The sequence below is a fragment of the Elgaria multicarinata genome, chromosome 6 (genome assembly GCF_023053635.1).
Source record: "Elgaria multicarinata webbii isolate HBS135686 ecotype San Diego chromosome 6, rElgMul1.1.pri, whole genome shotgun sequence".
NCBI classification, from domain to species: Eukaryota; Metazoa; Chordata; class Lepidosauria; order Squamata; family Anguidae; genus Elgaria; species Elgaria multicarinata.
In genome coordinates, this window is record NC_086176.1 from 110252428 (window position 1) to 110267359 (window position 14932).

General features: G+C 45.1%; 1 protein-coding gene across 2 annotated transcripts in view; it reads left to right on the forward strand.

The window, feature by feature from the left end:
* Positions 1–14932, forward strand: part of ST8SIA5 (ST8 alpha-N-acetyl-neuraminide alpha-2,8-sialyltransferase 5) — a 63390-nt gene that overhangs the window by 15620 nt on the left and 32838 nt on the right. Inside the window, exon 2 of one of the 2 annotated variants that reach the window (XM_063128289.1) lies at positions 13065–13172. The exons of the other annotated variant lie outside the window; for it this stretch is intronic. Within the exon in view, the coding sequence (XP_062984359.1) occupies positions 13065–13172 (108 nt within the window). The remainder of the gene's footprint in view (positions 1–13064; positions 13173–14932) is intronic. 2 annotated transcript variants of the gene reach the window in all.

A 14932-nucleotide genomic window follows, 5' to 3' on the forward strand; every position in this document is an offset into this window, starting at 1 on the left:
CATGTTGGGAGAGGCGTTCCATCAGGTATTGCGGTCCCAAGCCATGTAGGGCTTTATAGATTAAAACCAGCACCTTGAATTGGGCAGCCAATGCAAGCAGGCCAGAATCTGTGTTATATGCTCAAACCTCCCTGTTCCAGCTATCAATCTGGGCGCCGCATTTTGCACAAGCTGCAGCTTCCGAACCGTCTTCAAAGGCTGCCCCATGTAGAGGGCGTTGCAGTAATCTAATTTGGAAGTTACCAAAGTATGGACAACTGAAGCTAGGTTATCCCTGTCCAGATAGGGGCGTAGCTGGGCCACCAACCGGTTGGTAGAAAGCACTCCGTGCCACCGAGGCCGCCTGAGCCTCAATTGACAAAGATGGTTCTAGGAGAACCCCCAAGCTACGAACCTGCTCCTTCAGGGGGAGTGCAACCCCATCCAGAACCGGTTGAACGCGCCCCATCCGATCAGAGGAACCGCCCACCACCAGCATCTCAGTCTTGTCTGGATTGAGCTTCAGTTTATTAGCCCTCATCCAGTCCGTTGTTGCAGCCAAGCACCGGTTCAGCACATCCACAGCCACACCTGATGAGGATGAAAAGGAGCAGTAGAGCTCCATCCCTTCCCCTCTCTAGCACCAAGTTTGGAGGACATTTCGGGGCATCTCACTCGGCAGAGCCTGCCTCCCTTATCACCATGACCAGGAGGACAAGTGAGATGGACCAACCGGGTGACATCCTTTCCCTGCTGTTTCTCTTAGCCACTGGCATTCAGTAGCACAAAGCCTTGTCGTGGCTTTTAGCGATTGAGAGACTGACCTTCCTCCGTGGGGTTGTCTAATCAGCCAGATGTCCACATGGGGAATCAACAAACAGGACTCGAGTGCAGCAGCACCTCACCTTGGTCCCCCACCATCTGGTGTTGAGAGCCATCATGGAGATTATAGCGCTATCGGGACTCGTAGATGTTGATAGTCTTATCCGCCATGAATTTACCTCCTCTGTTAAAGCCATCCCAGTTGGTAGTCATAAAGTAACAACGCATTGGGTGAAGAGGTATTCCCTTTTCTCTGACCTGCATCTCCTGCTCATCATCTTCATTGGATGACCTCAGATTCTGGTATTATGACAGATGGAGAAAACAGTCTCTCTCCACTTTCTCCTTCCACCTTACCTAATTTTATACAGCTCCAGTGTGGCCACCCCTGTAGTCATTTTCTTCTTCTCTACAGTAGAATCATAGTATCATAGATTAGTAGAGTGGGAAGGGTCCTATAAGGCTATCAAGTCCAACCCCCAGTTCAATGTAGGAATCTGTCTTAACGCATCCCTGAAAGATGGCTGCCCAGCTACATCTTGAAGGCCTCTAGTGTGGGAGAGACTGCGATCTCCCTAGGTCATTGGTTCCATTGTCGTACTGCTCTTATAGTCCGGAAGTTTTTCCTGATGTCCAGCTGGAATCTGGCTTCCTGTAACTTGAGCCCATTAGTCTGTGTCCTGCACTCTGGGAGGATCGAGAAGAGATCCTGGCCCTCCTCTGTGTGACAAGTTTTCAAGTATTTGAAGAGTGCTATCATGTCTCCCCTCAGTCTTCTCTTTTCCAGGCTGAACATGCCCAGTTCTTTCAGTCTTTCCTCATAGGGCTTTAGTTTCCAGACCCCTGATCATCCTCGTTGCCCTCCTCTGAACCCCCTCCAGCTTGTCTTCATCCTTCTTGGCGTGTGGACACAATACTCAGGATTAGGCCTAACCTGTGCTGAATAGAGGGGAACCAGTACCTCGCATGTTTTGGAAGCTATACTTCTATTAACGCAGCCCAAAATAGCATTTGCTTTTTTTGCAGCCACATCACACTGTTGGCTCATATTCAGCTTGTGATTTACAACAATTCCAAGATCCTTCTCGCTTGTAGTATTGCTGAGCCAAGTATCCCCCATCTTTTAATCGTGCATTTGGTTTATTTTTCCTAGGTGTACAAAGCCCCCAACTCTTTAACCTGCAGAGGAAATGAACAAATGGAATCCATTCAAAACAAGTGCTAATTTGCTCAATACTAGTGCAAGCTGGCTGTCAGATTCTGTCAAAACATTGACGGCTGCCGCTAAATTGTCCCATGTCGAAGGCAGATGTTGAATACCAAATACGCACTGAGCACTGGAGTCTCGGGGAATATTTGGAGAATATTGGCCATTCAAATCTAGTGGGGGATTTTGAGTGGAAGATTTAGGCGGAGGAATTGGTTTCAAGTCTAATTCAATAAACTAGGTCATGTTATTTTGCTCCTCGTCTTTTAAGGATACAGGGAGGAAAATGCACCTTACCATAGCTCTGCCTCATTGTCATTCTTGCCCGTGATTAATATGTGCCTTTCCCTTTTGATGGTTAAATTCAAGGGTATTTATCGCTAAGTTGTCCATGAAGCCTTGGGACACATAGGGAGAAAACATGCCATTCTCCTTGAGTAATCTTGAGCTCTCTTGCATCTGTTCAATCAGTCCCAGCCACATTTCCATAGAATCCTTTGTTGAAAATTGCCATCCGTTCCCCCATCAGTTACTGTGTACAGCTTGGTATCCTGAAAATGGCCAGAGTGGCACAGTAGCAGTATGTCGCCTTTGTAAATAAAGATCATAGAATCATAGAATAGCAGAGTTGGAAGGGGCCTACAAGGCCATCGAGTCCAACCCCCTGCTCAATGCAGGAATCCACCCTAAAGCATCCCTGACACATGGTTGTCTAGCTGCCTCTTGAAGGCCTCTAGTGTGGGAGAGCCCACAACCTCCCTAGGTAACTGATTCCATTGTCGTACTGCTCTAACAGTCAGGAGGTTTTTCCTGATGTCCAGCTGGAATCTGGCTTCCTTTAACTTGAGCCCGTAATTCCGTGTCCTGCACTCTGGGAGGATCGAGAAGAGATCCTGGCCCTCCTCTGTGTGACAACCTTTTAAGTATTTGAAGAATGCTATCAATCTTCTCTTCTCCAGGCTAAACATGCCCAGTTCTTTCAGTCTCTCCTCATAGGGCTTTGTTTCCAGACCCCTGATCATCCTGGTTGCCCTCCTCTGAACACGCTCCAGCTTGTCTGCATCCTTCTTGAATTGTGGAGCCCAGAACTGGACGCAATACTCTAGATGAGGCCTAACCAGGGCTGAATAGAGAGGAACCAGTACCTCACGTGATTTGGAAGCTATACTTCTATTAATGCATTAAAAGAAGTTAATTTATTAATTAACTTCTATTAATTTATTAATTCTGTTAATAAAGGGGATTTGCATTCCCTTTTTGATGGTTAAATATAGTCAAGACCTCTGGCATCCTTCTGCCAGCACTGGGGGCTAAAGAGGAAACAACAATAGATGAGCAAAAATAACCAATTTACATCCTCCAACCAACCTTCCTTCCTTCCTTCATGGACTACTTAGTGATAAATAAATCACAAGTCTGTTTCCGGGCACAATTCAAAGTGCTGGTTATGACCTATAAAGCCCTATATGGCTCGGGTCCAGGTTTTTTTGAAAGAACGTATTCTCCCTTATTTATTTTATTTATTAATTAATTACATTTCTATACCGCCCAATAGCTGGAGCTCTCTGGGCAGTTCACAAAAAATTAAAAACATTCAAAGTATAAAACAACAGTATAAAACCATACTATGAAATACAATATAAAAGCTCAATGAGATAAAAACAGCAGCAATGCAAAATTACAAATTTAAAACACCAAGTTAAAATTTATTTATAGACTGTTAAAATGCTGGGAGAATAAAAAGGTCTTCACCTGGCGTCTAAAAGCATATAATGTAGGTTCCAAGTGAACCTCCTTAGGGAGCTCATTCCACTGCCGAGGTGCCACAGCAGAGAAGGCCCTCCTCCTGGTAGCCACCTTATGAGCCTGCCCATGCTTTAAGATCTTCTGGAGAAGCCCCTCTTTCAGTCCCACCATCTTCATAGGCGTGCTTGGTGGGAACATGGGAGAGGGCCTTCTCGGTGGCTGCTCCGGTGCTTTGGAACTCTCTTCCCGGGGAAGCTAGGCTGGCTCCCTCCTTGATGGGCTTTCAGAAGCAGGCTAAAACTTTTTTTGTTCCAGCAGGCCTTTGGAGAATAATCTGGCCCTCCATCTATGTTAATGTCTTATAATTTTGTTGTGTATTTTAAACGTTTTTGTTTTTTTGTCCAACCCCCCCCCCCAATGTATGTTTTAAACTTCGTAAGGCCGCTTGGGCAAAAAGCGGGATACAAATAAATATAATAATAATAATAATAATAATAATAATAATAACCCTTGAATTTATTCAACCATCAAAAAGCAAATGTGAATCTTTATTTATTTGTTCAGTTTATCAATTGCCCAATAACAGTAGTTCTCTGGGCAACATACAACATGCTATCTCCAGTATTCGAGGCAGTAAGCCTGTGTGTACCACTTGCTGGGGAATATGGGCAGGAGCGTGCTGTTGCACTCATGTCCTGCTTGTTCATCCCTGCCCGATGGCTGGTTGGGTACCGTGTGAACAGAGTGCTGGACTAGATGGACCCTTGGTCTGATCCAGCAGGGCTCTTCTTATGTTCTTATGTCATCATCATCATCATTATCATCATCATCATCATCATCAAACTATACAGAAAACCTTCAGAAACCGGGCCTACCAAAATACATTCCCACCAACATCCAGAAAGCAGTCATATTTAAAACATGTTCAGTAGTCAGGAGATTTCTGAATCAGAAATCAGTAAATTAGTGATTTACTGAATCAGTAAAAGACAGCATGACTTGGCAATGTCCATCTAGTAAAAAATGCCACAAGTGAGAAAAGAGAGATAATAATAATGCATATTTTATACGCTACATTTGTTTGCTTGCTTGTTTATTTATTTGTTACATTCATGTACTGCATTTCCTCCAAGGAGACCAAGGGGCATATGCATAATCCTCTATTTTATGCACACAACAACCTTGTGAAATAGGTTAGGCTGAGAGTCAGTGATTGGCCCAAAGTCATGTGCCGAGCTTCATGGCAGAGTAGGGACATGAACCCGGGTCCCAGGCTAACATTCTAACCACTATACCGCACTGGGTCTCCTTTTAAATTACATTACCACAGTTGAAATAAAACAAAAATTTGAGAAGTGGCAAATAAATTAACTCTAAAATCTAAAGAAATCGCTTTGAAACAGTGATCAAGAGATCAAAACGCTTCAGAGCATAAACAATTTGGACAGAGGGCCATAAGGATAAAAATATTGCAGAGCTAAATAATCATACTAAAATGGCAGGATAGTCCGAGCTGGATTGATACATCTGTGACCGTACTTGTGAAAATGTTGCCATCGGGACTCTCTCAGCATCCCTTTCAAGTGGGTGACGACATCTACTCTGCAAAAAAACAAACCTTGGAGCAAATGGAAGCATTCAACTGCCTCCTTCACCCAGTTCAGGTATTGCGTAATGACTGCAGGCGCCCTAATCGGGAAATGGTTTGGCGGTGGATGAGAGAAGAGCGTTTCTAAAAGATGGCGGATAATTCCAATCTGCAGTCGCTCTTGACCTGGACTGATGATTGTCAGGGCACCAAGTTTAACAGATGTCAATCTCACACAGACCCCCTCTTCTGGAAGAAGGCCAACGGAAGATCAGCCAGACTAATTTGGGGAGTGAAAAGATGTATCGTGTAGGGAAAGGCTTAACATTCTTGCCCTTCAGAGAGCAGTGAGTGAAGGGGAATGCAATTAAGCCTTGCAGATGCTTAGGGAGTTCAAATCAGGATGTAGTTATGAACCCAGCAGCTCATTATATAATAAAGGCAAGCCTCAAGGTGGTGGGGGTAGGCAGTGTGATACATATTGGGCAGAATTCTGCATTTGGCTGGAAAAGTCCACATCACTTTCTCGTCCGCGGGGAAGCTCTCTGGTTGGCCGTAGGGAAATCACTAGCTGTTGGTCTAAAAACTAGACCACCCCTTTGGAGGAAAGCACGTGGTATAGTCCTCTTGGGACTGTACCACTTGAGAATGCAGGTGTGTGTATTAAGGTTTCCTTTCCTTTTTTTTACTTTTTTTTTCCAGGTAAGAGTTTGATCACAAGTTCTTCTGAATACAGAAGCTGCCTTATGCTAGGTCAAACCTTAGGTCCAACGAGCTTAGCCTAAGATTTTCTCTTCTGGTTGGTGGCAGCCCTGCAGCGTCTCATGCAGACGTCTTTCCCATTACCTGTGAACTGATCCTTTAAACTGGAGGTGGCAACCTGAGACTCCTTCATCCAAAGCATGTGCCTGACTACTGAGCTACAGCCCTTTTGTAAAACAAAAGTAGCTGAGGGCATGTCTAGACCAGGGGAAGGAGGGGGTGGAGGATCTTGTCATATGCTGATCGCAAGATCCCCCCTGGGTTCACACGTCCAGGGAGGAAGCAGGATGTCATGCTCTGCTTCCAGCGAAGAAGTGTTTTGTTTTTTTAAAAAAGCCCCCCCCCCGCTTCTCCCCCAACCCCCAATGCCCTGGACCCCCACCAGTCTGGCTCTTTCCCTCTGAAGACCCTCGCTACTCGTGGGGAAAAGGAAAGAAGCTGGGATGGGCACCCACACCACTCACAGTCCTCGGGATCGTCCCGGGACTGTGGGAAAAACTGCGAAAAAAGTGTATGCTGATATCCCAGGGAAGTGGAGGGATCATCCCTCCCTGCTCCTGGGATCCCTTGTGCGTCATCTGGATGGACAGGGATGATCCCCGGGATAACGCCTGGTCTAGACGTGCCCTAAATAGAGGTTCCCAATGACTGGATTAGCACAACACACTAACCCACAGTAAGTGGTTGAGTATGGGCTGTTGTTGAACCATGGGTTGTTTGTTCAACTGTTGGTTAGCATGTAGTCTGAACCCAGGACAGTGGCTTGTTATACCGGCAGTCTGGCTTATTTTTCCTCAAACAAGCCATCTTGAGAACCCATAGGTTATTGTTGGGTTGTTCAGGGTTGTTAACAAACCACCCTGCAGAACATGTCTTGGGTTCAGACAACATGCTAACCCATGGTTCAACAAACAACTCACAGTTCAAGAACAACCCACACTCAACCACTGAGTGTGGGTTAGTGTGTTGTGTGAGCAGCCCCACTAACTGTTCTACAATATTGAACTGCAGAAGTTTAAGTAGGTGAACTTAAAAGCTAGTTCGCTACTTTTCGGCAGTTTAGTTAGTCCTTATAAGAATATTACTGGGCTTGTGTCTCTCCCTCCAGCCCTGAACCCCATCCTAATGGACCAACACGGATAACTGCAATTTTTATTTTGGAACTGCAACAAGGGAGAGGGCCTTTTCAGTGGTGGCCCCTCCAATTATGGAATGATCTCCCCGATGAGGCTCGCCTGGCGCCAACATTGTTATCTTTTCTGCACCAGGTCAAGGCTTTTCTTTTCTCCCCGGCATTTAACGCATTTAACAACATATGCTGAGTTTGTTTGTTTTTAAATGGACCCCAGAACTGTTGTTGTTTAAAATGGATACTGTTGTTTTATACTATTGTTTTTATATTTTTGATTTTATATTTAAAATTTTGTATACTTTTTAATGTTCACTGTTTTTAACTTTTGTAAACTACCCAGAGAGCTTCGGCCATGGGGCGGTATATAAATTAAATAAATAAATAAATTTATTTATTTAATTTATTTATTTATTTAAATAAATAAATAAAATATTCCTCTAGCGCAAGGGTGGGCAAAAGGTAGATCTCCAGATGTTTTGGACTTCAGCTTCCAGCATTCCTGACTATTAGCCATACTGGCAGGGGCTTTAGGGAGGTGAAGTCCCAATCATCTCGAGATCTTCCTTCTGTCCATGGTTCCTGAAAATTTGAGTCTTAAGTATGATGGGGACTCTTGCCTTATCCAGTTGTCTTTTGCTCTTGCGACAGAAGGTTGTAGACTTAAGGTAGTTTGACTGCCATTCTTTCTTCTCGGAACCATAGGAATCAGAGTTTTGTGAGGTGAGCAGTGGCTAACAATTTCTTGCAAAGGATCCTTACCAAACCACGTTCCCAGGATTCTTTGAGGGAAGACGTGACACTTAAACTAATATAAAACCACTAGACCAAAGGAACCACTAGGCCAAAGGAAGTGAGGCAGGTGGCTACCAGGAGGAGAGCCTTCTCTGCTGTGGCACCCCAGCTGTGGAATGAGCTCCCTAAGGAGGTTTGCTTGGCACCTACATTATATGCTTTTAGACGCCAAGTGAAGACCTTTTTATCCTCCCAGCATTTTAACAGTCTATAAATAAATTTTATTATTATTATTATTATTATTATTATTATTATTATTATTATTAATTTATATAGCACCATCAATGTACATGGTGCTGTACAGAGTAAAACAGTAAATAGCAAGAAAATTTTAACTCGAAAATTTTAACTCAAAATTTTAACTCGATGTTTTAAATGTGTAATTTTGCATTGCTGCTGTTTTTATCTGGTTGAGCTTTTATATTGTATTTTATAGTATGGTTTTATACTGTTTCATACTTTGAATGTTTTTAATTTTTGTGAACCGCCCAGAGAGCTCTGGCTATTGTGCGGTATAGAAATGTAATAAATAAATAAATAAATAAATAAATAAATAAGACCAGGGTTGGGGAACCAATGGTCCTTCAGATGTTGTTGGACGCCAACTTCTATCAGCCCCAGCCAGCATGGCCAATGGTCAGGGATGATGGGACTTGTTGTTCAGCAACATTTGGAGGGCCAATGATTCTGCGCTCTTTGCCTTAGAGTACAAGTTTATTTTCCAGTATGTCTCACCTGCTGGAGGTAACCAGGGAGAGGTCATTTTCGGCTGTCAATGGTCCCTCCCCACAGAAGCTTGCCTGGTGCCAACTTAGTTATCCCAAAGGTGCCTGGCAAAAACATAGTCATTCTCCCAAGCCTTTTAGGTCTTCTCCATATTTAGATGTAATATTTCATTCAGTTGTTTTAATCACTTGTTTCATTCTTTTTATCTTGACTGTACTTTTATGGCATAACTTACTATGAACTTCCCTGGGATAATAAAGGGTGGTATAAAAATGCATTAAAATAGGGTGGCCATATGGAAAGGAGGACAGGGCTCCTGTATCCTTAACAGTTGCATAGAAAAGGGAATTTCAGCAGGTGTCATTTGTGTGCACTCAGCACCTAGTGAAATTCCCTCTTCATCACAACAGTTAAAGCTATACTAGAGTGACCAGATACAAAAGAGGGCAGGGCTCCTGTAGCTTTAATTGTTGTGATGGAATTTCACCAGGTGCTGCACGCGTACAAATGACACCTGCTGAAATTCCCCTTTCTATGCAGCTGTTAAAGATGCTGGAGCCCTGTCCTCTTTTCCACATAGTCATCCTATTTTTTTAAAAAAATCATATTGTATTTGTTGATATTTAACATTTGCATCTTACTCTTTGTTTTTATTCCACCCCCATCATGTCTTTAAAGTAGTTTAGTGCATTTTAAAATGCGAGTTCAGTGACTTCTTACACATCTGCCCTGACACCTGGTTTAGTATCTTATCACTCCGGGTGGGGAACCATCTACCGGAGTCACATGCTGGCTGTGGGCAGGGCCAGACCCTTCTTTCTCCCCGCCCACCCCTTCTCTCTGCCTGACCTCCCTTTCTCTCCCTGCCCAATGGGCTGCAGGAGAAGAGACAGACTGCTGTTATTCGAGGTCTGAACCGATCGTACTGCAAAATGTGGTGAGGGCCACCGGTTCAGGTGGCTTTAAAATGGGGTTAGACAGATTTCTGGAGGAGAAGGTTATCAATGGCTACTAGTTTTGATGGCTATGTGCTATCTTGCAGAGGTCTTTGGAAATTGGGTTGAGGGCTGCAGGTTGCCCACCCATGTACCCTGTGGTCCCTCTTCCAGCTCCACAATTCTATGACTGTATGATTCTATACCTATCCCTCGCCCACCATTTTGTTTCTGTTAAAAGGAACTCAGCACAGTTAAAAACACTTTTCCCAAGCATGGCTGCGCAACCCCCCAAAAGAGAGGATGCCCTTCGGCACTGCCTTTCGGTAGCACCTGGAGGTTGCAAGCCTCCTGAGACCGCAATGTCCTTGTCATGTCTCAGGAGCCAGTGCACAGAGGATCCAGGTGGCATTCTGCTTGAGAAACATTTACGTTGCATTAGGTTCGATACTGGCTGGGACACTACTAGAGGATCATTCTGGAGACAAGAGGGTCTTCTTTCCCCACTCCCCCAGCCCCATTACGAGTTGGGTTTTTTTTATTATTATTATTCCAGAGTGTGTGTCGTCGTCCCCCTAGAGAGTTGAAAGCATTTTGAAAGAGGGATGGGTTCTTGTTGTGTGTAGCCCAAATGCTATTTTGGGCTGCATTAATAGAAGTCTAGCTTCCAAATCACGTGAGGTACTGGTTCCTCTCTATTCAGCCCTGGTTAGGCCTCATCTGGAGTATTGCGTCCAGTTCTGGGCTCCACAATTCAAGAAGGACACAGACAAGCTGGAGCGGGTTCAGAGGAGGGCAACCAGGATGATCAGGGCTCTGGAAACAAAGCCCTATGAAGAGAGACTGAAAGAACTGGGCATGTTTAGCCTGGAGAAGAGAAGATGGAGGGGAGACATGATAGCACTCTTCAAATACTTGAAAGGTTGTCACACAGAGGAGGGCCAGGATCTCTTCTCGAGCCTCCCAGAGTGCAGGACACAGAATTACGGGCTCAAGTTAAAGGAAGCCAGATTCCAGCTGGACATCAGGAAAAACTTCCTGATTGTTAGAGCAGTGCAACAATGGAATCAGTTACCTAGGGAGGTTGTGGGCTCTCCCACAGTAGAGTCCTTCAAGAGGCAGCTGGACAACCATCTGTCGGTAATGCTTTAGGGTGGATTCCTGCATTGAGCAGGGGGTTGGACTCGATGGCCTTGTAGGCCCCTTCCAACTCTGCTATTCTATGATTTTATGAATTATCCCACTGCTAACCCTGGAAAGTAGGGTTTCCAGGCCTTTTAGCCCTCTTCCCACCTGCTCTTTGAATCCACGCTGGAGCCCAGGCCCAGGCTGGCAGCCTAGCTTGGGACAGGCTGCCTTGGAGTGCAGACCTGACGCAGAGTGCTGGGAATGTGAGTCAGTGCAATAGTGAGACTTAGGGCTCATCTACACCAAGCAGGATATTCCACTATGAAAGCTCTATGAAAGTGGTATATAAAAGGCAGGAGCCACACGACTGTTTTATGGCAGTATTGAAGTGCACTGACAACTGTTGGGGCCCATTGACATATACCATATACCGCTTTCATACCGCTTTCATAGTGGAATATCCTAGAGTGACCATATGAAAAGAAGGACAGGGCTCCTGTATCAGTTGCATAGAAAAGGGAATTTCAGCAGGTGTCCTTTGTATATATGGAGAACCTGGTGAAATTTCCTCTTCATCACAACAGTTAAAGCTGCAGGAGCTATACTAGAGTGACCAGATTTAAAAGAGGGCAGGGCACCTGCAGCTTTAACTTTTGTGATGAAGAGGAAATTTCACCAGGTTCTCCATATCTACAAATGACACCTGCTGAAATTCCCTTTTCAATACCACTGTTAAAGATACAGGAGCCCTGTCCTCCTTTTCATATGGTCATCCTAGAATATCCTGCTTAGTGTAGATGAGCCCTATGAATGAACAGGAGATGAGGTGCCAACTTAGGCAAAGAGGAATTGAAGGCCGGAGGTTGGGGGATGTAGCCATGGACAGGCTGAAGGTCAAATACCAGTTTGGCAAGGCAGGGCCAGGCCAGTAAAAGGCAAGATAAGGTTCATCCTCTGCAGTGCTCCCTGGTGGGACCAATTGCTCAATCTGCTGGTCAAGACTAGAAGGAAAGCTTTTATAGGGCCTGGTGCCTCTCCATTGGTCAGCAAGGTCAGCTGACCACCTTCAGGTTGTGCAGTCAGCTGACAGAAAGCAGGCCAGTTCTGTGGCCTTTGCTTTAGAAGTCTGTTCTGATTGGTTGAAGGCCCAGAGCGCTGGTGGCACAGGAGGTAAAGGTACTGAAGGGTCTGGATCAATCCCCTGCCCTTCATGCAGCAGGATTGTACCCACTAGGCTGCCCCTCTGACCTCCATGCATTCAGCGGAAGGGATCAACAGAACTCTGTACATGTACAGCTATGTGTGCATAGGCTCTTGGAATGCAAGTGTGCCTGCATGTACAGCTTCATCCACAACATCCACTGAAAGTCCAGGGGGTTGAGCTGGCTGGCAACCCATTTATTAGGGTGACCATATGAAAAGGAGGACAGGGCTCCTGGATCTTTAACGGTTGTCTAGAAAAGGGAATTTCACCTGGAGTCATTTGTATGCATGCAGCACCTGGTGAAATTCCCTCTTCATCAGAACAGTTAAAGCCGCAGGAGCCCTGCCCTCTTTAGTATCTGATCAAGAGGGCAGGGTTGCTGCAGCTTTAACTGTTGTGATGACGAGGGAATATCACTAGGTGCTGCAAGCTCGTATTCGCTTTTCTATACAACCGTTAAAGATACAGGAGCCCTGTCCTCCTTTCCATGTGGTCACCCTACATTTATGTTCCACATGTTTAGCCAACGTGGCTTGAAGGTGGCCGTAGGGCTACTTCAGATGTTGTTGGACTGCAATTCCCATCCTCCCAATGGCCATGGTGGCTGGGGACAATGGGAGTTTTACTCCAACACTTCTGGAGGACTACACGTTGCCCACCTCTGGTTTACGTTGTACTGTACTTGTGGAAACAAACATAGAAATCTGAAAGAGAAATGGCTCTTTTCGCTTATGTCTTCTTTCTCTTCTTTTTTAAAATCTTTTTTTAGGCGTTTTAGGTCTGCTAGCATTGGAAAAAACCACACCTTAGATTCTGCAGGGTGGCTTAACTAATTGAAAAATAATATTCTGATATTTTCAAAGCGAAACGAAAATAAATACATGCCACCCTAAGCTTTAATAATAAAGCCATGACTTATGGGCCCTCCCTTTCATTCCTGGCTTTTGGGGAAAAAAATGTATTCTGTCCACCGTATAATCGATGCTGAAAAGAACTGAGCCGATGAATGATGTGAAATATCAATTGCCTCGTTTTCTTGCTAGTGGGCTGCAGTTTAGCTGGCAGAGTGGAGAGGAAAAAGCCAATTGGACCGGCAGTCTCAATTTCACGGATGGCGGAGCCCTGAGAAGTTGTCCTGACACAGGCACCAGGTACACAAATACACAGGGCATCTGAGCGCAGGAGGGGTTGGCCACAGGAAGGGGAGGTGCCATAGCTGAAGGGTGAAACACATCCTTTGCATGCAGAGGGTTCCGGGTTCGATACCCAGGATGTCTGGGCTCAGGGTGGGAATGACGCCTTGGAGAGGCGCCACAGATCAGAGTTGACTTTACTGGGCTAGATGGACCGATGGTATTAGAGCTTCTCTAAACAAGCAATTCATTGCATATTTGTGATTGGCCAGTAACAGAAGTTTGCAGGTCCATTACGTGATGTTGTCAATGCCCAGGGTGTCTCCTGCACTATACCGCTGTTATCCCGCTGTCAGAAAACACAGAGATAATCAGCTTTTTAAAAGAATATCTGCAAAATTGGCCCTGTGTAAAGTTGTTGGTGTGCTATAATTCTGCCACTAGATGGCACAGTTTTATTGAGTTGAATGGAACATGCAGAGAAAGGAAGTATTCAATTCAAACCACGTGGCCGCCTGTGTAATTGAGCTGATTGCAATCCCAGAATGAAAACGGAAGCAGAACGCCCTGGTAAGGCAGTGTGTTGTTGTTGTTTTTAAAGTAGAGGAGCTCAATCTCTGTCTGACATAGTGCTGAGCCAACCCCCTTCCTGCAACAATACCATGCTCTTTCTGGGTTGCAAAGTTTCAGGGGGGCATTTCAGCAATTTGGGGTGGGTAGTGATCAAGCTCTCAGCTGCTTGTGGGTACCACTTTTTGAAAAAAAAACACCCCACAAGGCTTTGAGTGAGGGCAGGAAGTATTTTCCATATCCAGATTGCTGCAGCATCCTACGGTGTGATGCCATCATGAAGCCAGTTCAGAGTGACGGCAGTTCACTCTTGAGCCTTGTGGGGTGTGGGCTAAAGCCGCAAGGGCTCCCAGGATTATAATTGCCGCCACTATCAGGACTATGAAACGGGCAATAACCCCAAAGGGGTGTGTGTGTGTGTGTGTGTGTGACTGGCAAGACTTTCTGCAACTATCCCCCAACTTCAGCATTGAGCCAAAAAGAATTCCTAAGAAGAACTATTCGCTCAGCTCCAGCATAAAAATCAGCTTCATTAACCTAAATGGGGAGCTGTTTTGTGTGTGTTTAAAGGTGTGTCACCAGAGTCTAGGGCAGCCTTCTTTTTGAGAGTGGTGACTGGGGATTATGGAAATTGTAATCCAGAACATCAGGAAGGCTGGTCTGGGGTAAGAGGCAGCACCCTAGTAATGGGCAGCTGGCCTGCCTGCCTTTCTTTCTTTCTTTCTTTCTTGGCTCCTATAGGGTTAGGAAACAATCTCTGACTCCTTGAGTTTGGATCTTGAACTCTTGAGAAACTCCGCTTTCTTTTGGCCTCAACCCTCCCACCTGCAATATGGGGATAATAGGACAGACCTACCTTACCGGGGATTTGTAAGGAACAGTGAAATAATGTGTGTAAAAGTCTTGATAAAACATAAGCTGTTAATATCAGCATCATTGTTATGATCAACGGCTGCCTGCTATGGAATAGCCACTGACGTATGACCATTAATCCATCTCCACAGCAGGAAGAGCTCTGATGGCTAAAATTGTAGCAGCGGTTAAAGACCTGGGATACCCCATTGGCAATTCTGTAGGTAGCAAGTATATTCAACCGTGCCAATTAAGGGTCATTTATTTCCCTCCCAGCGTCTTCCTAATTGTCACACTATTCTCCGGCTCCGAATATGAGCACAAAGTGATGTTAAAGCCTCTAATGCTCACATCTC